The 25,322-nt window shown below is 39.5% G+C and overlaps 1 protein-coding gene across 1 annotated transcript in view; it reads right to left on the bottom strand.

Annotated features, from left to right (window-relative positions):
- The window catches only part of LOC136856967 (homeobox protein homothorax), a 444,003-nt gene that overhangs the window by 360,808 nt on the left and 57,873 nt on the right, over positions 1-25,322 (bottom strand). Inside the window, exon 3 of the mRNA XM_068227555.1 lies at positions 15,967-16,108. Coding sequence (XP_068083656.1) covers positions 15,967-16,108 — 142 coding nt within the window. The remainder of the gene's footprint in view (positions 1-15,966; positions 16,109-25,322) is intronic.

The following is a 25,322-nucleotide window of genomic DNA, read 5'->3' as shown; positions in this document are numbered from 1 at the left end:
CAAATTGGATAATTTCGAGACAACTCTAATTTTTAAAAAAAGCATAGATAACACAACTTAACTGAGAGAGATTGTTTTGGATAATGAACTGGGAAAAGTGTAACTGTAAGGAAAAAAAAAAGCACCTCAACTGATACAGCATCTCGTTTGAAACAAACTTCTCCCTGTAGCCAGTGGCTTTCTAAGATCAAGTTGGCAAGTTCAGTCCTGAAAGTGCTGAAATACATCGGCCCCGTGCCGGTACATTTACCGAAATGTGAAAGAACTCATGCGGGACAAAATTCCATCATCTCAGCGTCTACAAGACCTTAACAGTAGTTAGTGGGACGTAAATCCAATATCATTATTATTGACCCTTCATCATAGTATCCTAAACACATTCTGATATCCATGAATCAGTATGACAATCCATGAAGCCTCGGGTCAATGGCGATTTAAAAAAAAATTTGCTAATAACGTAGCGTTCCACTGACTAGAAGGCTTTTGTTGGGATTGCATAGAAACAGGGGTAGGTCCTAGAAGGTATCGGCCGTTGTCTTGAGGTACAGCCAGAGTATTTGCTTGGTGCGGTATTTTGTCATGAAGGGAATAAGCTAGAAACACCACTATTACCTTCATTCTACGCAGTGTACTCCCTTTTATCTTATAACATTAATAATACGCTAGGAATACACAGTATTAAACATGTACACATTTCGCCCAGCATGTACCGTGGTAACGTCTTAGTTCACTCAGGAATAATAGGGGCGCCAATCCTCAACAGCCAAAACCACCTTCAGAGGCTGCCAATGATGCGGTTCGAACACACCATGTTCCGAATCCCAGCATACATCTACACTACCTTCATCGCGCAACTAAGGGCGAAAGATCCATGAGTCCGGCTAAGAAATACGCGAGAACGCTGTTTGAAGAGCAATATTGCCATAATTTAGAAGATTGTGACCAAAACACGCAATTCCTTTCGAGGGTCGATTCGACTAAATCCACTGAGATGCGGAAATTAAAAACGCAGTGATTCTGTAGAAGACATGAAAAAAATGAAAAAATGAATTTTAATAATAATAATAAACATACAACCACAAGCTACCCCTTGCGAAGCTATGCCCTGCTTAACATACATGATCACAGACAATGGCGGAGCACCGCTTTAGTTTAACAGAAGCATAAATAGCCTGATAGCCACAATGTGGTTAAAGTAACGGTAATATATTCCTTAACCATGTGGTAGTACTATTAGTAATTGAAGGCAAGCATTGATGTAAACTCCTGGAATGACGTGAAGAAAAACCACAGATATGAAATGCGGTATTGGCCGGCGGGAAGATTTCTCACCAAGGGAACGCTCGCTAACCATGTGGCTTCATGCTTCAGGTTCAGTGCTGTCCGATTTCACATTAAACAACTGTTATTTTCTCAAATAAGTAGCTAATCAAAATGCTGCCTGGAGTAATAAACTATAATAATAATAATAATAATAATAATAATAATAATAATAATAATAATAATAATAATAATAAAAAAAAATAAACAAGCGTATTACTTCAGGTAGAATTTTCAGACATTTTTGATCTGTCATGATTTAGGCGGTCTGTGTGCCGATTTTGACGTTCCGTTTCACGCTACTAGATGGCTGAAAAACGAATCTCTGGCTCAGTTTTATTTTGCCGTTTAAACACGATATGTGTCACTAGAGATCTTTTTCACGCTAACATCGTACGATATGTGGAGAGCCGAATGGACTTTATTCCGCTCATCAAAGATCCTACTACTGTACATCTTCTGATTTTGGGATTCAGAATTCGACACTATGCCAGTGATCTACATTATCTGCATTTTCTGTAATATAACAGCCACCAGCAGGTCAACACTGACCTATTAAACCCCTCTCTGCATTCATCACCGAGTTTTCTTTGTGTCGCGATCTTTTCTTAAAAAGGCAAATTATGAGTTGTAATCACCGGGCACTAGAAATATACGATAACATATTTCAGAATTCAGGGAGAGGTGAAATTAGGATTGCCAGCACAGTTGTAGACAGGTACAAAATCAAGTTTCGAATTAATGTATCTATCACGACAAGCTAAGGAACTCAAAGAGGTGCAGGATTCTAAACCGAGGATAAATATACACTGAAAACGATCAACTCCATCACAACCAATTTAAATAAACATTCCACTGCTACAACACTGCTTCTCGACCATTCAGTCACCAAACTTGAGACGAAGTTCGAACAATATTATTGATCTTACGCCTTGCTGACTACTTTTGCGGTTTTTGGAGGTAATGAATTTCAGAAAGACACAACAGGATTTACCTAAATAAGAGTTTACGATATAATTTACTTCTAACTAAAATGATTGATATTTTTATAACGTTGGTTCGTTCGATTCACGATCTCCTTTACGTCTCACCGACATAGATAGATCTTATGGCGACGAAGGGACAGGAAAGGGTCGAGAGTGGGAAGGAATCAGCCGTGGTCTTAATTAAGGCACAGCCCTAGCATTTACCTGCTGTGAAAATGGGAAACCACGGAAAACCATCACCAGGGGTGGTTCGAACCCACTATCTCCCGAACGTAAACTCACAGCAGCGCGACCCTAACCACACGACCAACTCGTTCAGTGATTTTAAGTTCTTGTTTTATGCTAATATGCCAATGGGCTTTGTCACATTGCCTAAATAACACCTTGTAACGAGTTTTTTTTTGGTAGGGGCTTTACGTCGCACCGACACAGATAGGTCTTATGACGACGATGGGATAGGAAAGTCCTAGGAGTTGGAAGGAAGCGGCCGTGGCCTTAATTAAGGTACAGCCCCAGCATTTGCCTGGTGTGAAAATGGGAAACCACGGAAAACCATTTTCATGGCTGCCGATAGTGGGATTCGAACCTACTATCTTCCGGATGCAAGCTCACAGCCGCGCGCCTCTACACGCACGGCCAACTCGCCCGGTGTAACGAGTGTAAATAATACAAACTTCTAGTCTATGTAGTCCTTCAGGATCCATTATATTGTGCCGATACTTCGGCAAAGAGAGAGACTTGTACCCGGCACACTTTATTCACCTCTCAGCAACATCGTAAGAAACTGACGTCAAGTACTCATTTACAATATTCCGTTAATACCGGCATCAACGGACTGGAATGTAAATAACAATGAAGGCAATCATTTGATTTTCTACGATAAATAGAAAGTTACACAGACAAATTATTTCCAATTTGCTTACACCTGTTTTGACTGGTGTCAGCATCTAGTATCGAGCGTTATCTCGCTTCAGAAGCTGTAACAATCTGTCACTATAATTATTCCACTTACTCAAAAACCACCCATAACCACTCCGGAAAGTGAAATTCGTATATTTTCTCTAAACAGACATTCCCTTGGTCGGAATATCAAACATGAATGCATCTCAAGAACAAAATGCGATTTCTCACCAGTTATCAATAACTACCATCCATGGAATTCAAAAAGGCTATTAGGCTGCTTCATATACGTGAATCTACACACTATAGAAATAGGATTTTACCCAACTTATCCAAGGTTTATTAGACTTAGACCTAACAAATGGAAACAGCATCGATATTGTACCGCTAAATGTTAGCGTATCGGGACATATCGGGCGAGCTGGCCGTGCGGTTAAGGGGTTCGCAGCTGTGAGCCTGCATCCGGAAGATAGTGGGTTCGAACTCCACTGTCGGTAGCCCTGAAGATGTTTTTCTGTGGTTTCCCATTTTCACACCAGGCAAATGCTGGGGCTGTACTTTAATTAAGACCACGACCGCTTCCTTCCCATTCTTAAGCTTTTCTTATCCTATCCCATCGTCGCTATAAGACCTATCCGTGTCAGTGCGACGTAAAGCAAATTGAAAAAAAAAATGTTAACATCAGTGTGCCACTTAGATACGACTGATCTCTTCCTCAAGCAAAGGAAGGACAAAGGTGAACTAGCACGGTACACGTAAGTTGCAAGTCAATGTAAATTTGACAAGACATAGCATTGGAAACCTGTATAAAAGTAAAGAGTCTGTCTAACTTTATCCGTATACATATTCACGAACAAACGTGGTATTCTATTCCCATACGAATAAACGTTAAGTTTTCATATTCGTATGTATTGCAAAGAAAAAGAGTACAAGACATCCAACTTGACAGGGAAATACATTTGGGATAATCGAAGCATTCCGATTTTATCTGCATTCAGAATTTATTTCCATGCATCGAACGTCAAAAAATAAATACGTGTCTGGCCATAAAAACTACTTATAAAACCGTTCCGCAGCTACGATAGTATTATACGCTGGAATGCGGAGCCATAACTAGGCTAGTGGCGAGGACGAAAGGAGAATTCGCCCGTCTGTCGGGACCAAACTTCCAATGCCTAAGGGAGCTGTCTGCTATTCATAAAGGTATGGAGGGGTAATCCTGCACTGGTCCATTGTGCTGTGGGGTCTACCTAACCTCACCATCTCCGTACAGATAGACCGGTTTTGGGGTTTCGCGCATGCATTCATCTCATGCATGTACCCAGAGCCCCCTTGGCTATTTAAATATTTTTTTCTTCCTTTGGCACAAATAAAAATAGCACTAAAATAATACCAAGACAGAATCCTGCAGCGAACTAATTTCTAAAAGGCCTACCCTCAAACACGAGCAGGGAAAAGTGCAGCACTGAATAACCTACAATGAATGTTTTCTTTTTTCCTGTAGGCTGATCGAAGTCGCCTACTGTTTTCTATTCAAAATGCTCACCTATCTTAGTGTGAATATTAATACAGGTTCCATTCAGTATGCAGTTACAGCGCTACGGGTGGTGGACGGCCGAATGTGCGTAGTTTTATGTATTTCAGAGATGTGTGTGTGTGGTATCTTATTTAAAACCCAGCAGGTAGAGTGAAATCCAGAAATTATAGCAGTTGAATGGCTTTCCAATGATAATCGTGACATCTTCATTTCGTGATCTGCCTATCAATTCGGGCAGAATAAGATAAAAGCATGCCGTACGTTAAGCATTAATGGACGAGAACCGTGTAAAATCACTGCCAGAGAAGATACGCCTTTCAGTTACCTGTGCTAAATAACTCAACAAATTAATACTGAATTCATTTTATAAAGAGAAAAATGTACCTCGCGTTACAGAACTAAAACGTGGCACTTGAGGTGGTATTACTAAAAATGTTACACAATGGCAAAACATGTCCCTCTTTTAATACGCCGGACCGCGGGTCGTCCACGGACTGTCGGCAATTCAAATTTTTATTCTACTGATTTTGTGACAGGTAGTTTAACAACAGGAATGTCCGGCTTCTTCGTAGAATGATCCAGGTTCGATTCCCGGTCGGGCTGGATTTTAGCCATGTCTTATTTTTTATCATCTTAAGACACAAATCTTCAGATAAACTACCAAACTACCACACAAACACGAAATAGTTGAATACATCGCTGCACATAGTGTTGGAGACAGGAAGCATTAGACAGTACAACTACGCCAAATCCACATGAAATGTCGACTCCAAGTAATGTAATAAGTGAAAGGCCAGAAATAATAAAAATAAGATGATGACAACGACTTACAAGAGGAATATGACAGCAAATAAGCTACTGAAAGCGTAGGGCTGAAAATCTAAAAGGCGACATCTAAAACGTGCCACATAAAACGAAAAGCCCTAACGGCGGTTTTTGTGATTTCCCACTTTCACACCAGGTAAATGCTGGAGCTGTAACTTAATTTAGATTACGGCCGCTTTCCCAACCTGGTGCTACCGAAAACCTGCAATGTGTTAGTGCAAAGTTAAACCACTAGAAGAAAAAGCTGAAAAACCAAGGAGTAGTTGACAAATGATCCACAAACTTATAGCACATAGCTCAAGGAAAGATCACGCTACCAAAGTGCACCACCCAGTAAGCTCAAATTTCGACCTAACGTACATCAATTAAACGGCCATTTCTGTTTCTTCCGAACCTGATTGCATTTAAAAATCTACAGTAATTTACTAGAATTTTCAGTTGTATTCGCATTTCCTTCAGTGGTCTTTGGAATAATACCACTGAGATGGAGACACTAACAGACAGGGGACAGCAAGCGAGTCCTCATTTCCCGAAAAGAGAAACCCACTTGCTTTTTCATCCTGATATGCAGACGGATTTCCTGAAAAGAAAAGATGGCCGCGTAAATTGTTCCGTGATAACTACTGTTGTTCCTACGTTAATATTAAATTATTTCGAAAAGCATACGCCATTAATTAAAACAACTCCTTCTGCTGGAGTGTCGACCGCCTGATCCCAATACTGTGGGTTCAAATACGGAAGAGAAGGTGGGATGTTTAGAAGGGCGGAATAATGTCTGTTCTGCACTCCACGTTGTACTATGGAAGTGTGTTAATAATTTCTGGTAACACACTCGGTTCAGCAAAATATTTTGACGCAGAGAACGTCTTTAATTTTGTTCGTCTACCCGGCCCCATGTAGAATTTCGAGGGTCACCACGCGGATATATCGTGTAGTAAGTTCGCCTTAATAACTTTGCAACTTTTAGCATAGCTCCCGACTCCGCGGCGTTAGCTTGTTGCAAGTGATATTGTTAAAACTTACATTTGTCTCGCAGAACTCTGTCGTAGCGGCTATCACTGGTTACCATAACTTTGTGACCAGGTCAGTTCAAAATTCTGCTAAATTCGCTAAATGTCTAAATGTCTTCGGTCTAAATGGATCAGAAGCTACTGCAAAAACGTTCTGAAGGATAGGAGATAATCTGAGGAATCAAGTAATCTCGAAGTCTCCAGCAGAACATGTCAGATGTTAGAAAGTGAAGGCGTCCGCGCAGCGGGACGTACAGCCCAGCACTTCTACCGCGCTCCCTTCAGCATTTTCCGCTTTACCTTTAAGACAAGATTATTCTAAGAGTAATTGTAATTTTAAAAACATACTCAGATATTGTTGTTACGTCTAATTCAATCTACATCCTTTCAGAATACATTCTATGCCATAAAACTTGTGGCCGTGCCTCCAACAGAGTCCGTACGTTTTTCCTTTAAATCAGAAAAAATGTCGTCAAAAGGAGATCGATAATCCAATCCATCACGTAGAGTACAATGGAAGGTCAAAATTGATATGCTAGTAACATAAATAGCGACATATCAATATGTGTGCACACGGTAGCAGAGGAAATAAATAAATAAATAAATAAATAAATAAATAAATAAATAAATAAATAAGAGTATGGCTTCCGGAGAGGCCTAGAGCAGGTCTTTCAAGTTGACTTGCCATTGGCGATCTGCGCGTCAATAAGGATCAGGCGCTACCTTGGATGAATTTGAATAATGAAGAAGACACAAACATCCAGTCCCCGAACCATAGGAATTAACCAATGAAAATTAGAATCCCCGACATTTCCGGGAATCGAATCCGGGTGCCCATCGACTAAAGGCCAGCACGCTAACCATTTAGCTATGGAGTCGGACATAATAATAATAATAATAATAATAATAATAATAATAATAATAATAATAATAATAATAATAATAATAATAATTCACGTCGTGCGGCTTCCGCATAGGCCCGGTAAAGGTTATCTATTTAAAACCAATGGGCGACGTGCGCATGGGATGATGATGATGATTATGATGTTGATGATGATAATGAAGTAGGAAGGGGCTGAAACCCGGTGTCGACGCGTAACCTTCTCCTGTCGAAAAATACCAAGGGGTCTGCTCAAAGCTTTACGTCGCCATCCTTCGAACGAATCACCGTCAACAGCGTCATATGCCCTCACTCTATATGAGCACTGCGGAGAGGTATGGAATTGAACCCAGGCTTTTAGCACGCAATCTTAGTGATTGGAAATTGTACACCACCACCTCCCCTACCACGACCGCCCACATTCCGGAGGTGAATTTTTTTTTTCCACCAACGAGACTCAAACTATCTAATCACAATGTCAGACCATACAGACTTGATGTCTTAACGACCATGGCCACCAGGCAGGCTTAATAATAATAATAATAATAATAATAATAATAATAATAATAATAATAATAATAATAATAATAATAATAATAATAATAATAATAATAATAATAGCCTAATTTGATTTATGTAGTTTGGCCTCTGTAGAGGCCTGGAGCATGTTTTCTAGTTGACACCCATGGGCGATATACGCGCCTGGGGTTGTAGAAGACAACACGACCAAACTAAGCACCAAATATGGAACAATAAACCGTGTTCATAAGTTTAAATATTTTTCTGAGTGAATCCAATCAGAAGGACTGGATACAGAGGCCTTAGCGGTCACAGATTTTAAAAAAATGTAGGTAGCTTTCCAATCCAACCGGAACGTAAAGAACAAAAAGTGCTTTTCTATAAATACCAAAATTCATCATTACAACACTGTCATCAAACCAGTATCTCTCTATGTGTCAGAATGCCTTATCCGCTCTCAGAAATGTGCGCTCGCTAAATTAGGGCAAAACGAGAGAAAGATTCTCCACAATATACTTGGCCCTAACTATAAAAATGGGATCTATATAAGAAAATCCAGACAAGAAATCTACTCCATAGAGAATACGGACACAATGCACAAACGCAGGGATCGCTTCTACAGTCACGACAGATGAACGAATCTCGATGGACAAAACGCATTTTTGAAAATGTTGACTCAAAACTAAAAACAATTCCCTAGTACGTTAACGTCAAGAAAGATCTCGAAGAAATGGGCCTACGACCAGATTACGCGCACAAATGAGACCTTTTTCGAACAACCATCGTGACTTTTCGGGACTTTCCGGGATAAGAAATGCACAACTGGCAAAGTGGTCGCGTAAAGGCCGTGTTCGACACAGGGATCTAACGAAAACTTACTGCATCACACGAAAATGAATTATCGCCAGAATGAAAGAAATTTATTGTGGTCCCTAGTTGGTCGATTAACCAATATTCAATAAATAAATAAATAAATAAATAAATAAATAAATAAATAAATAAATAAATAAATAAATAAATAAATAAATAAATAAATAAATTAAATAAATAAATAAAAATGAGAATTCACAGCCTGTTTCCAGTCATTCGACCGGGTCAGGAATGGAATGAATGAAACCCCCATTTAGCGACGAGGATAGGAATTGTGCCGGTTGCCGAAGCCTGTCGCCTCCTCTGGGGGAATGACTAATGACTGATAGATGAAATGAAATGATATTGGAGAGTGTTGCTGGAATGAATGATGACAGAAAAAACCGGAGTACCCGGACAAAAACCTATCCCGCCTCCGCTTTGTCCAGAAAAATTCTCACATGGAGTGATCGGGATTTCAACCACGGAACCCAGTGGTGAGAGACCGGCGCGCTGCCGCCTGAGCCACGGAAGCTAAATAAATAAATAAATAAATAAATAAATAAATAAATAAATAAATAAATAAATAAATAAATAAATAAATAAATAAGGAGACGTTAAGCCCTGAACAGTTCCCTTGGTGTTGGTGCTATTTGACAGGAGTAGGCTATGTGCGGACTCTTGAATTTCACCTTTTCGTGTACTGCTATCATATATCACGTCATTCATTTCATCTCACTAATTCGTCCTATGAAGTTGACGTGAGGAAGGAAATCGCGTTGTAAAAACTCTCCATGGTGATTCATCTCACTTCTTACCCGAGCAAATTGATAAATAGGGCAAGGGTTGGCCACACAATAATAATAATAATAATAATAATAATAATAATAATAATAATAATAATAATAATAATAATAATAAAATGGCGTATGGCTTTTAGTGCCAGGAGTGTCCGAGGACAAGTTCGGCTCGCCAGATGCAGATCTTTTGATTTCTTTTTATTTGACACCCATAGGCGACCTGCGCGCCGTGATGAGGATGAAAAGATGATGAAGACGATACATACGCCCAGCCCCCGTGTCAGCAAAATTAACCAATTAAGATTAAATTTCCCCACCCCGCCGGGAATCGAACGCGGGTCTCCTGTGGCCAAAGGCCAGCATGCTAACCATTTATCCATGCATCGGACATAATAATAATAATAATAATAATAATAATAATAATAATAATAATAATAATCATCATCATCATCATCAGAGAACTGATGAAGTAACTCATGAAAAGCAACAGTTAATCAATCCAGTTCCTCAGCATTTCCTGACTGAGTATAGGTTCTTACAAATATCGTCGTATTAGAGTGAAAAAGAACAAACAGCACAGAGAGGAAAATTATTGTGAAGGAGAAGAAACGGATCCAATTTCAAAAAGAACAAAAAGACGAGGAAATGAAAGACGGGAATGAGAGGGATAGGAAAAAAAAGTTTTGAATAGCAGCAAAAGGTCGAGAGGCAAAATCCGAGGCGCACCCGTTCATTGCTCTAGGCATGACCAAAAACGGGTGGGCGCTACAGAAAGGCGGCGGCAGCAGCATCTGGTTTGTGGAGAGATCTGTCCATCCTCCTCCTCCTCACTATGTTCAAGAGGAGAGGTTCTCACAATCTTTAGACTTCACTTACATAGAAAGCTGGGACATCCTTTCGGTTATTTTACAGACTTCATTCACTCAACTAGTAACTGAAAGGTCAGAAACGATTGCGGATATCATTTTCACAAGCACTGTCCACGCGCGAGGACGAATACATTTTAATCTCCTGACTATCAATGTAATTTACCTAACAATTATATTTAGGATATGTTCTGAAAGCTTGAGTTTATGTCCTAGCTGAATATTCTCTGTAACCATCCGTGGGCTGATGATACAGCAGCGACAATCTCCCATACAAATCCTCGAGGACGCTGCATTGTGTTATGTAGAGGACCGAAATGTTGGATACTGAAATAGGTTTACTCTTACAGTTACACAGACCTTTCTAGAACGTGTATAGTCTAAGGAAATTGCTTGTTTGAGTTACTTCAAGATGAACATCACTGAACGGCTGGTTTATTCATGTCTTCTTACTACAGATACAGCGTCAAATATTTTCAACTACCTCCGAACATGATAATTCTGAATATGGTTATTAATGATTGTGTCCATAAGAGAAGACATTAGACCAGAAATGACACAGATGACACAGAAATTACCACATATGTAGAAAAATTACACATGTGAACACTAATTGCAGAAAAATGCAAGCTGTTAATTATTCATACTGGAAGTATTGGAAAACCAGAAAGAGATACCACTGTATTTATCCCCAAACATGGGTGTCCGGTCTGAACAGGATATGAGAGAAATGTAGCAACTGTCTTGAGCGATCGCTGAACGTCTAATCTTAAACAAGGTGACAGAATGAAGCTGAAGTAAGACACTGAAAGCAATATTTGAAGAAGAAACTTGTTTGTAAAACATTACTTCAGGCTATTCCAATTAGCCTACTAGCTTTATGTAATATTGAGATATTTTGCCAATGAAAGGCATCTTCTAATGTTCATACAGTTGCTGTTTGCTTTCACACTACTCATAGAAGAAGTTATCAGAGGGGCAATAGGAGAGAGACATCAAATTATTCAGCATCATTTTCTAATTGCACAGAAGCTTATAGATATTGAAGTATAAAAGTCAGCACCTGGTCGAATATATGAAAGGACATTTTCTACTTATACCAACAGATAGTAATTCATTTTCTCATTAGCCGTCGATGTACTCAATATATGAACAGAATTAGAATTAGCTAACAACTATTAACTAATGCCATCTTCGAAATTTTCATTAGAATAAAGAGTTAAAGAACTTTCCAACAACTGGTATTACTAATAAGTAATTTCCAAGAGATATTGTTTCTCAAGTAACATGATTTCAAACGATGTGTGAAATCATTGTCGGTCTATATAGGTTTCCGAGACTTACTGAACGCTGTTCCAATCCTTCCAGGATTAAAAGCCTTGTATGAGTCAGGAATCGAATCCGAGACCTCAGGGCTTACCCCTGCATCATGGATCTATCTCATCCACCCTCTCACACGAGCTTTGCGAACATTTGTGTTTAATACACTCAACACTAAATAGAATATGTGGGAACTGTGGTATGCCATATCTTTATTACCTCTAACAGCATATTTTAAATAAACGATGGTATCAACAAGAGGAACTCTGAGTGACAGATTTTTGTCGACAGAAATTTCTTTTAAACGCAGATAGATATCCTTAATGACGCGAACCTCCATCGTCATCGTACCCGTGATTCTGAATTCACAAATATAAAGTTCAAAGACAAGCACGCCTTAGTACAAAAATTAAGAACCAAATCACCTACAAATCTGTCTGACTATATGTCTTCAATGACCATCCTTTGCACACAGAAAAGTTGACGGAACATTATCAAAACTGATTTGGTAACAGTTCAATTACATAGGTATGTTGGACATATCCAGTTACTTTGTATCTACTGAGATCAATTTTGGTTGTAAGTCAAGTCTAGAAAAGCTTTTTCAATCTATGCTAGAACGTCTATATTATTCATCAAGAGAATTACACTAATAAACAGCGTTCTTAAAATGCGGGAAGAAACTGAGGCGTCGAGAGAGCAGCCTACAACCCAAAAAACACAAAACGTCCCTATGAATAAACGTCCTATGGCTGATCATTTGAGTTCTGCCTGCAGATGTTATCAGCATGAATGGAGGGGATACTTTGCATTAATTTTGTACTATCCACACCCTGATTACTTACCACATTATTTGGAAGATTCTGTGTATCATTTATTCATTTTTATGCATTCTAATTTCAACAAAATTAAGAAAATTATGTTGAATATTTTTTTGCTAGTTGCTTTACGTTGCACCGACACAGATAGGTCTTATGGCGACGATGGGATAGGAAAGGGCTAGGAGTGGGAAGGAACCGGCCGTGGCCTTAATTAAGGTACAGCTCAGTATTTGCCTGGTGTAAAAATGGGAAACCACGGGAAACCATTTTCAGGGCTACCGACAGTGGGGTTCGAACCCGCTATCTCCCGAATGTTGAAATTTTTAATCTGATCATTCTTTAGCAAATCACCATTAAAAGACTAGAACATTCTGGAATCTATTTGAATGTTTAGCTCATGGCTCCAATGACCAATCCGATATCCGGAATTTCAACCAATCAACAGCTATCTTTTGTCAGAATATTATTCTTTTCATATTATCGCACCTACGTGCACTTGTTTTTATACAAATTCATCACAACAGCGCACTCCTTTATACCTTCTTCGCTCTAATATCATACTTCAGTTGTCTTCAATAATACATTTACGTAACTGTGTTAATTTGGCTGTAGCCGACATATTAGTAGACTGCGGCCGAAAATGCAAAAACAAAACCGTGTATTTCCGTGTTGAAAGTTTTGTTCTCTGTATAGGTTATGAATACCTGTGTATTTGTTTTGTTTTATATTTATGCACTTTTATTATTACTGTCCGGCTCCATGGCTAAATGGTTAACGTCTGGCCTTTGGTCACAAGGGTCCCGGGATCGATTCCCGGGAGGGTCGGAAATTTTAACCATCATTGGTTAATTTCCCTGGCACGGGGGATGGGAGTATGTGTTGTCTTCATCATTATTTCATCCTCATCACGACGCGCTGGTCGCCTACGGGTGTCAAATCAAAAGACCTGCACATGGCGAGCCGAACCTGTCCTGGGATCTCCCGGCGCTAAAACCACACGCCATTTCATTTCATTTCATTTCATTATTACTTAATTGATAGTTATTCGTTAAACAGTCAAAATAAATACAACTCGAGCTCCAGATGCTCTCCAATAAATTATGCAAGCTGTCGTTTACAACACTACTGACAATTCTCATGGAAATGAAAAAAAATGCTCAAGAGGATTAAGAAGAAGAATTTTTAATTTCTGGAAGCAAGTAAGTATGTAAAGTGCCGCACTGTGAGTTTCAAATAGTTGCAAGAAACTTCTTGGCCTCTATGATTAACTATGTATTACGAACGTATCCTAGTCTATCTGATAAATAAAGCTCAAGACCTGTATGAATCCATCACTTAGGTACTATGTTAATAATCGAACCCAATAGCTATTCAAAGGTGAGCACTTAAACATGCAATCATGCGAAGTTCGGTACAAACAGAATTACTCTCTATTCTATAAATGAAACCGTCCTTAATTTAGCTTCCGTGTGATTTGTATCCATGCAATATATAATACTTTCCATATACCATCTGGGTTCCATGCACGTATAAATTGTAAAGCAATAGCTTATCGGTAGAAATATCTACAACATTTAAGAAAACTGATAATTTTCTTTTGTTAGCACGTGTGTAAGAAAAAGATGAACAAGACAAGAACAAAGCCTCACACCCAACTTACACTCTCAAGCGATATTGACATTTCCATGCTATTAAACAATTAAATCATTTGTTTCAGACCATCGTACCGTGTCGAAAAACGCCTCTTTGTGTGAGCATGCATCCATTGCTAATGGAAGACCTTACCAAAGTGGGTTCCATCAACCAGCTGCTAGAAATGGCTTTATAGATATCATCGACGCCGGAAGCTACGGTTAATATTTTTAGAGAAAATAGAAACCATTTTTTTTTTTTTTTTTTTTGCGAGTTGCTTTACGTCGCACCGACACAGATAGGTCTTATGCTGACGATGGGATAGGAAAGGCCTAGGAGTTGGAAGGAAGTGGCCGTGGCCTTAATTAAGGTACAGCCCCAGCGTTTGACTGGTGTGAAAATGGGAAACCACGGAAAACCATCTTCAGGGCTGCTTACAGTGGGATTCGAACCCACTATCTCCCGGATGTAAGCTCACAGCCGCGTGCCCCTGACCGCACGGCCAACTCGCCCGGTAAAATAGAAACATGACCCAAAAAGAAGAATATTTACATTCAGAAAATATTCCAAATCAAAATCATAAAATCTTTACGAGATGCACACAAGTTAAATAAATAATTATGTTTATTACACTGCCAGAGTCGTGACAGAAAACATGAAGGCTGAAATGAAATCGAAGGTGAAGGGAATTTGTTACGGTTACCTAACACAACATTTTGTAATACGGAGGAAGTAAAAAATCGCAATAATTTTAAACTATTACACTATGACAAGGTCGAACGTGATTCTTTGGTAGCGTATTTACAGTCATCAGTTTCGTAACATTTCAAAATGAACATGTTTTTGCAACGAGTTATATAAATTTCCTACACAAAAATATACCCCGTGATATTTTTCTCAAATGTAATCCATGGGGGCCTAAGTTTTTGAAATTTACTTCCATCAAACTAAAACGATAACACTAAATAATACCAAAACTATGTTTGAAACATAGCATATTTTTAAATTAAAAAACTTAGTTAACACAAAAAAGGAAAAATAAAATGATATGGCGTATGGCTTTTAGTGCCGGAAGTGTCCGAGGGCATGTTCGGCTCGCCAGGTGCAGGTATTTTGATTTGACGCCCGTATGCGACCTGCGCGTCGTGATGAGAATGAAATGATGAAGACGGCACATTCTTCCAGCCCCCGTGCCAGCAGAATTAACCTATGATCGTTAAAATCCCCGTCCCTGCCGAGAATCGAACCCGGGGCCCCTGTGGCCAAAGGCCAGCCCGCTAACCATTTAACCATGGAGCCAGATACAAACAATGAACGTTTTGTTTGTTAACTCCCTGGATATAAAAAATTCGTGGTATTCAGAGATTATTCAGAAAAAACTGATGTGTCATTTACGCGTAATTTGAGAACTTCTGGATCAAAACGGGGAAAATTTTTCCTTTCATTGACATTGAAAACAATGAGCTCATGGCATGGCGTAAGGTCTCCGAAGAAATCTGGTGCAGGTCTTCGAATTGACGCCGTATAGGCGATCTGATTGTGTTCACGATATTTGACTAATTCATAAAATTAATACCGTACTTCAATGAGTTCATTTGTCACAACCTTATCCTTTTCCCTTCCACTTCCTCATTATTTTCCACATTTTCTAGTAAAGTGTCGTCCAGAGAAATGACTAGTAATAAGCATTTCAGCACTTACCTGTTTGGAGAATACGGCGATGTCCTCGTTGAATGATTCGGACGAGCATACGTCGCCGCCCGCCACACCAGGTTCACGAGGTGTACACGTCGCCAGTTCACACTTCTCGAAAATAAGTGCCAAAAGAGGAAACAAGGGGTGCCTGAAAAAAGTAAGAATAGAATTTGTAAGAAAAATACCCAGACAGAACACGTTTCATTTTTATTTACACAGGCAAAACAAGGGGATTGTGTAATAATATTAATCATAATAATAATAATAATCGTATGTCCTCATCTATTGAATGCAGGCATTTCAATTTGATAACACATATGCTGCCTGCGCGTCAATTTCTACGTTCTGTTTTACTGTACCAGATGGCAGAGAAAGGTATTTCCGTTGGGCGATCTATGTCTAACTTATCATTAATTTTGTCTTATAAACAACACGTGTCAACAGAGATCTTTAACATGTTGACATCGTACGACATGGCGTGCCGAATGGACTTCAAAAATCTCACTACACCTGCTAGGTTTGAGCCCATAATCTTGGGATCCAAAGGCAAACACTGATTCATGGAGGGAGCTCCTCATTATCATCTAATCACGTAAGAGATAGGAAGAGGTCCGATCCTTCCAAAAACGAAGAAAGAGGCAAAAGAAAGGAAAATATAATGGAGAGCGGAAAAGCTCCCACAAATCCAGTACCATTGGGATCGAAAGTGGAGAGTCGGACAGGAAAGGTGAAAGAGAGGAAGGAGTCTGGTTCAAGTAACATGTGGCGGATGACCTATACGTTAGGCTCTTTAAAACAACAATCAATAATCATTATCAAGTATGAGGGAAGACATCTAAGCTGGGATAGCTTGGACGTCAATCTAAGCAGAAAAGCTGTAACCTCCATGGTTTTCTCTGACAAAGCAAAGCAAAGCAATCTCCGTACAGGCCATGAAGGCCCTTAGAGGGATGGAAGATAGAGACTTTCATTATCCGTAACCTCGGCACTTGATGCGATAGAGTGTTTAGCTCTACGCCCGGCCGCCTTTGCCCCCAGGAATTAATATTGTACTCATTTTTGGTGTAGGCTGAGTGAACCTCAGGGCCATATGCGCCACCGGAAGTGGAAATCTCATTTCTTAAATTTTACGACTTCCTGACGGGGATTCGAACCCACGTCCTTGCTGGCGAACCGGGCACGCCTTTACCACCTCGGCCAGGCAGCCCCTTTTCTCTGACAATAACAACATTAATTATAGGAATCAAATAACCTTTTGGTGTGATCCTTCTTTTTCCACTAACAGATGATAAAGAAACCAGAACTTCTATTAGGATGATCTATGGCTGAATTCGTAATACACGTTGTCGGGTAAACACTGAATATGCCGACATTTTACGACATGAAAGGGTGAATGGAATTTGTTCCGCCCTCCAAAAAAATCCGAACGCGCAACATTGGGATTTAGAGGCCGACAATGCGCCAATTATCCGCATTCTAATAATAATAATAATAATAATAATAATAATAATAATAATAATAATAATAATAATAATAATAATAATAATCGTATGGCCTCAGCTACCGTGTGCAGACATTTCAATTTGACGCCATCTGGCTGTCTGCTCGTCAATTTCGACATTCCGTTTTACTCTAGGCCCCCACTAGATGACAGACCGAGTAAACCGAAACTCTCTTGGGCGTCTATGGCTGAGATTTAATTAATTTTGTCGGGTAAACACCAAATGTGTCACCAGAGATCTTTTACATGCCGACATCGTACGACATGGAGTATCGAATGGACTTTTTTCCGCCCTTCAAAAATCCGACTACCTCTGCCGGGTTTGAACCCGCTATCTTGGGATCCGGAGGCTTTGGAGATTAGTTTCTGATCCAAATTGGAATTGACTGAAAATATTTGACACGATAGGGAATGGAACCGAGGAAACCCATTTCGCAACGAGAGCTATAATCATTTCGATGCACGCCGACACAAAATTACAACCTTACAGCGATACGTTCACATTTACTTATTGCAGATGGTGGAGCTGGAAAGGCTAACTGAACTAAGTTCAAAATCCGATGTTCACTTTAACTACTACATCACGCCTCAACATTCAAAATAAACCCATCTGCAGTTTCAGATGTTAGAAATGAGCTGTAAAAAAAGGTCATGGATTGATGTTGGGCAGTAATGGTAGATGTAAAACAAAATTGGCAAACAACAGTCATGTATTGTATTTAGCGCTGTATCACGAAGCGGCAATATAGTGAGATACCCACTGATCACATGGTTAATCGAAATGCACAAAATATATGTAACCAAGACACGATGTGACGACAATTAATGCAAATTCCAGGTTACCTCATACTTCGGTCAGATTACTTGAAATGTATGCTCTTATTTGCTACTGAAGCCACTTCAGACTGAAACGACCTCTCCTAACTGAATTCCGCTATTTTTTGTCCAGCAACAAATGCCACTGCATAACATGTGTGATGAAGCTTATCCGATTCTGTATCATTACACACTGCATGTTTTCAAACCTGACCACTATACACTCCCCTAGATGACAATACGTCCGTGTTTCCGAACTAGTTCCCAGAGTATAGGGCATTTTATTCCTCCCATCGCAACCTTCATTCGTGTTTTAATTGGTATCTAAAATGACAAACAGATTAAAACAGTAAGAAGCAGCACAGAAACGAACAACTCAAAAAGGAAATGTCTTAGTAAGGGTTATGAAAGAATACATAGGACGTAATTTTGTAAATATACTGTTTGTTTAACGAGTTTTAGTCTTTTTTCCGAAAATATATAATGCCATACACAGCCCATGTGTTTGCACAACAATGTCACTGATGCCCTATTAAACCAATAAGTTGGATACGTCCTTTTAACAGTAAGAAGCAAGAAACAAACAACTAAAAATGACGAAGCTAATGGCTAAAGTACTGCACCACTGTAATAACATTTTTTTACAAGACGTACGCAATATGAACATTCCTAAGTCTGTTAAATTGAGAAGGAAAATGTTGAAGCAGTGGGGGGGGGGGGGGCTAATGCAGTTCAAAGCCAATTCCGACGCGAATTGCTTTTCTTGGGAGAAAATTCGGGAAAAATGCGATCCAATCCGGATGCCTTTTTTTCTAGGAACCAAATTGGATGCAGTCCAATTCGTAATGACTTCTTCAAATTACGCCGGAATGGCTGACGAAGAAAGAGAATACGTTAGTGTATGTTAGAAGCAGCAAAGAGTTCAACCAACTGTGGTTCCAGCCGTAGTAGGAGGAGGAGCAACTTTGATTATTTTGGCCTATGATTGGAACATGAAATACAAGCTTGCCAGGCAGGATCCCGTGAATCAGAAAAACACATTAAAAACGTAGAAAGGTACTATTCGATCAGCTGCTTAAGAAGAACGCGTAGGAACAGGCCAATAAAACACTTAGGACGGAAAACTTTTAGTACTAGTAAAGACTATTTAATCGTTTCATACGTTGAAAGGAGCACAAAGTAACTACTATTAAGAAAATGTGTAGTCCAGCGCTATTTTTTTCAATCAAGAATATCAATTCCAATGACGATGTTAACAGCTGCAATAGATCATTTTCGTAGTTTCCATTCAGTTTGACGAAGTGTGTGTGGAAAAGCTACTTTTTAGTGTTCATTTAACTTTTATCGGTCATGGGAGGCGCTGGGGAACTGTAACATTCCCATAAAGATGTTTTTTTTTCTATTAGCTTCACGTCGCACCGACACAGATAAGTCTTATGGCGACGATGGGACAAGAAAACGTTAGGACTGGGAAGGAAGCGATCGTGGCCTTAATTAAACATCTTCAGGGCTGCCGAGAGTAGGATTCGAACGCACTATCTCCCGAATACTGGATACTGGCCGCACTTAAGCGACTGCAACTATCGAGCTCGGTATGGTTTCTTTTATGTCTTAGTAAATCCACGTCTACACACTCTTGATCTCCATTCACTTGGGACAATATTCGATCCCGTAACCTTAAGCGTAGTAAACACACGCTTAGCTAACAGTTACGCAGTCAGTCTAATGAAAGGTGTAATGAAAAATAGATATTTTGAAGTCCCTTCAATTAGTATTTATTTTAAGAGACGTCGGTGTGTAAACATTTTGTCCCGTAGTTCTGGAAGCCACTGAAGTAGACTTGACGCATTTAAACATCCTGAAATGCCAACGAACTCAATTGGAATCGTGCAGTTACTAACTTTCTGTCCATTGAGATCGGTGATGAAAAGTATGCTAGATAATAAATTGTTTCACATCCTCCTTTTTCAATGTACTTGGTGACTGTATTTTATTTTTGCAAGTATTTGAACGTCACACCGATTCAGTTAGGTTTATTGGCGACGATGGGATAGGGATGGGCTAGGACTGGGAAGGAATCGACCATGGCCATACCTGGTGTGAACATAGGAAGCCACGGAAAACCATCTTCAGGGCTGCCGACAATGCCGTTCGAGCTCATCATCTCCCGAATGTACGCTGACCCAAACCGTGTAGCCAACTCGCTGTAAATATTTGTCTTAAAATATACTCAGTTATTCAATATTCTTTAAAAGAGTTCGTGTTCTCTATTGTGCTGGCGGTGATGGTTCTGAAGAGCAAAACAACGAGGTTATAGGCCCTTACTAACCAAACAGATTGGGTGAAATCACACAAAATTTTTTGGTATGAAATGTAGGCCTATGTTCTAAGAATTTGGGAATAGTGGCGGTGTTTGAAAATGCAGAGTTCAACGCATAAAAAGGGAAAGGGATGGTTGAAATTCACTCTCACCCATAAAGCGGATGACGAAATCAACACGAGTCGCGTCGTTTGCTGGTTAGAGAGAAGCATTTTCGGCAGGTGCTCTCAAATTAATTAAGGTACCTTAAACCAGTAAAATTCGCGACATCTGACAAGAAAGCATTTCTGATTACTTTCCAACCACTCTAACAATTCAGTACAAAAATCCCTACTAGAATGGGCATTATAGAAACAACAACGCTGAAGGCTACGACCTAAGTTTTCTCTTGAAGGAAAAAGGACAGGTCTCGTGACAGCCAACATATTGTTCCATGTTCAGCAACGAGACTAAAGCACGGTATAAGAACACAATACTATTTACTTGCTACGTACACTTTCTTGAGAAAACAATCATATACATACATTTCAGCAAACTGTCTGTTTAATCTTCTGATGCAAGAGAGGTGCCACCAGGAATACCAACCATCTCGCACAATATTACTGTATTATGTCCGATACAATAGGAGCTATTTATCAATCTCTCTTCTGAAAATGAATTATTACCGACATAATATAATAACGTGCATCTTCCGAGATGATGACAACGAGTTAAGCGGTGTCGATTTTCAAGTTCCGTCGGCACCATTAACTAGTAACGATAGGCTATCGTGCACTCTGACTGGGCGAACATAGGCATTACTTACAGAATTTTAGCGTGATGGTGACCTAATGATCCAAAAGGCTTATTTATTATAACTAGGCAATGAAGGGACGTGGATTCATACGCCTTTCGTAAATCCCGCCTGGATTCAATTCGCAATAGTATACACATTAATACCGAATGCCCATTCTTGATCCATTGAGCAGCTTATCATCGTAAACTGACAATAATACACGTACCTTGCTGTCATAACAATCATCATTTAAATCATAAGTAATAGAAAGTAAAACAAATATATTAATTAATCGGCGCAAAGGAATCTGCCTGAGCCAAAAAAATCATTGTTATATCAGAACTATAGACAGAGGGGGCACCAGCTTCTCACCAAAGTGGCTACGGTTCGAATTAAAGACGAGCAATGCGTTTTCAAAATGAAAAGTCATGCCATTTGAATTTCATATAATATTTAGACGGCTAATTATTGATCCTTGGATTAAAAATTGTTTACACTTACGAACTACTTTCTTACCTCTTTTCATGTATATAAAGTAGCCGTAGTAGCCTGGTTTATGTATTAAGATATCATTTTAGTATTTTCACCGAAATCGGAGAGATTAATAACAAAACTGTTTAACCTCCCTTATATTCCTGGACATTTTACGAGACATCGGGAAGCTGAAAGTCTGCCCTGTAGCAGTTCCTTAATATGCCCAAAGTCAATCAGACAGAACACGTATTTAAATACAGCTCCTTCCAAAGATCGGTCGATTGACGGCTTACGGCTCTTGAAATTACAGGTTCTCTGATTCTTAGAGGGCAAGAATAACTCCACTCGGCACTGCAAATCGTACAACTGTTGGCATGTGAAAGATCTCTGATGACACATTCGGTGTTAAACACGACAAAACTCAGCCATAGGTCACCCAACAGAGTTCTGTGATTTCTCTGCGATCTTTTAGAAGAAAATGGAACGTGGAAGTTAACACGTGGGCATCCGCAAATCACTATCTCAGCATAAGATTACGGTATTATTATTATTATTATTATTATTATTATTATTATTATTATTATTATTATTATTATTGCTACTTGACGTCACACCGACCCAGATAGGTCTTATTGCGACGATGGGATAGGAAAGGCCTAGGAATGGGAAGGAAGCGGCCGTGGCCTTAATTAGGTACGGCCCCAGCATTTGCCTGGTGTGAAAATGGGAAACCACGGAAAACCATCTTCAGGGCTGCCGACAGTGGGGCTCGAACCAACTATCTCCCGGATGCAAGCTCACAGCTGCGCGCTCCTAACAGTACGGCTAAATCGCCCGGTATTATTATTATTATTATTATTATTATTATTATTATTATTATTATTATTATTATTATTATTACCTCCAAACGCCAACAATTTTAGCTGGGACTGAACTCGGGTACAGAAGGACAGCGACTGACCGACTAAACAACTAAGTTCCGCAGAGTAGGGAAGAACTCAATAGAACCTGCTTCAAAAAAGGCCTCTTATCAGGCCTGGATTGAAACATGGATCTTGGAAGTGCAGACCTCCCCAGCCTCCTACTTTTACTGTTTACACCTATGTTCCAGCAGTAGGGTTCTGGGCAAAGTGGTCGAATACGCTAACTTACCGACCCTGATATTTTCACGTCACGGGGTCATTCCCTTCTCTAAACACGTAGACAATTTTCTTTATTTATACAATAGTACCCATATTCACTAGTAATTCAATTTCATCGGACGGTTGTGAAGTGCAGTTGATTGGGCAGTCGCTTTCTATATTCTCAAAGTTGTGGAAACGAAATCTGGCGCAGTCACGAGTGCTTAAATGTCAGAATATCGTTTTTACTGGATCCATCACGAATCCCTTCACACAGTAAATTCCGGCACTCTGGTGGTAGTTGATAGTAGCTCATTTCAGCTTATTCCATTACCTGTCGATCGTCGCTACCGTACCCAATCACAGAACTGTACAAAGATGGTGTGGAAATAAACCTGAGGGCTTTAACGATAAATAATATCGATCTGTCATCTGAATTATTCCCACATTAAGACAGTTATTGAGTGTTATAATTTTCACGATAAAATTTTTACTCTATTCAGAGACAACATTAAGTGCTCCATAACTACGAAATTGATAATACGGTATTCTTGTGAAGACTGAGCTTAAGTGCTGTTAGTTTGTAATCTGTCAGTGACTCGGGAAGCGTTCCATTTCAGATTTAGTTTTTACCTCATCTGTTAATTCAAGAAAGGAAAATGAACCAACTTCCCTTAAATGTGATCTGTCCCCGCCAGTGCTGCTTTCTTGCACATTTTACTCGTCTCCGTACTTGGAATAAGATACTCTCTCAGCACGCTGAGATCCACATTAGAGAATACTCAGGTGTAGAGATTGGAATCTCCGAACTCGACATCTTCACAGTCCTGTCTTGGAGCTAAAGTTAACCTCGTTTGCTAAAACATTTTAATAAATTCAAAGGTCCAAGAGTCCGAACATGTATACGGTCGTATACATCAATATCAAACAATGGAACCACAATTATTAACCAGGCCTAGCCCAGTAAGACAAACGCCATGCCTAAGGGAGAACGGACGCCCCAGAAGAGCTGACATCATTGCAATAAATAGGGAGGGTGATCCAACCGCCAGGTTCAACAAGCTCTCTAGACTGCCCTTCGCATTCCTCACATAACTCATGGTTACACTTAATTATATATGAGAATGTAATAGGTCTTCCATTCGACGCCCGACAACACTTTGCATCGAAATCGTCGCGGCAGAGTATAATGGAACTCTTAGATGAACCACAATGATCCTTTCCCTATGCACAGTTGAAATGAAAGCATATTTAAACATTCCATTTTTTAAAATAAACTATAGAAAATAAATTACATTGGCTATGATCACGTAAAACTAAAGACATTCGGTGAACGAAAAATATGACACTGAGGTGCCTGACTCAAGCAGGAAGAGGAAATATCAGAATCATAGTCATGTCGCCACACGTCTCACCAGTTATCATCTGCAGGAAGGTGGGGTTAGAGCAACTTCATTTGACTTCTACAGAGGCTTAATATAAATTATATACTGATATACAAGCAAATATTGTAACAGAATATCCAAGTAGAGAAGAACTATTTTATTTTACAAGAGAATGTTAATACAGGCTTGTACCACACTTGGCACCAGCACAGAACGAAACTGACGTTTAAATTATATGTAATAACAAAATACATACAGCCATCCTGTTAATTCATCCACACTAGTGAGATGTTACAGCCTTCCGTCGTAACCACGCGGGACGTGTGAATCAACACACACAATAAGCATCATTAAATCACTAACATGCCGTTTATAATATTGGGCGTAATCAGAAAAATCAATACGCTTGGTTACCGACAACAGTTCAAGAAAGAATAGTCGAAAATAGCTCTCAAGTGTGTCACAAACGTAAATGCATATGCACAAATCCTAATACTTATACGTTTTGCATAAGCAAGCTAATTTCTAATACACTTCCCCAGATTAGCAACCGAGCATAAACTGAAATAATACCTACAGGGTGGACGAAAAGTCCCTTTACACTAGCTCCCAATTTAAAAAAAAAAGTAATGAGTAGATATTTTTTCATTATTTATTTTAGTCCCTTAACACAGTAACAATGTTCTTGAGAGGAAAAGAGCTTAAGTTGTTATTATTCATTATTTCCGATCGGACGAGGGAGTAACACGATTGCCGACACAAGTAATTTCGGTGGTGAGGAGCTTTTGGTGGCTTGCGAGTGGGTTTATGACGTCCAGCTACACTTAAGATAATGAAAGACGTTATGACGGATTTTGCTGTCCGTTTTGGGAAACCATTGCCATAGTTGCAAACGTTATCAATATGGGGAAAGAAAGCCTTTGAAACGGGACGCGTTCGCGATGCGCCGCGTACGGGAGACCAAGCACTC

This window comes from Anabrus simplex, chromosome 1 (assembly GCF_040414725.1).
Source record: "Anabrus simplex isolate iqAnaSimp1 chromosome 1, ASM4041472v1, whole genome shotgun sequence".
In the NCBI taxonomy this organism is placed as follows: Eukaryota; Metazoa; Arthropoda; class Insecta; order Orthoptera; family Tettigoniidae; genus Anabrus; species Anabrus simplex.
This window is presented reverse-complemented; position numbering and strand designations above follow the sequence as displayed.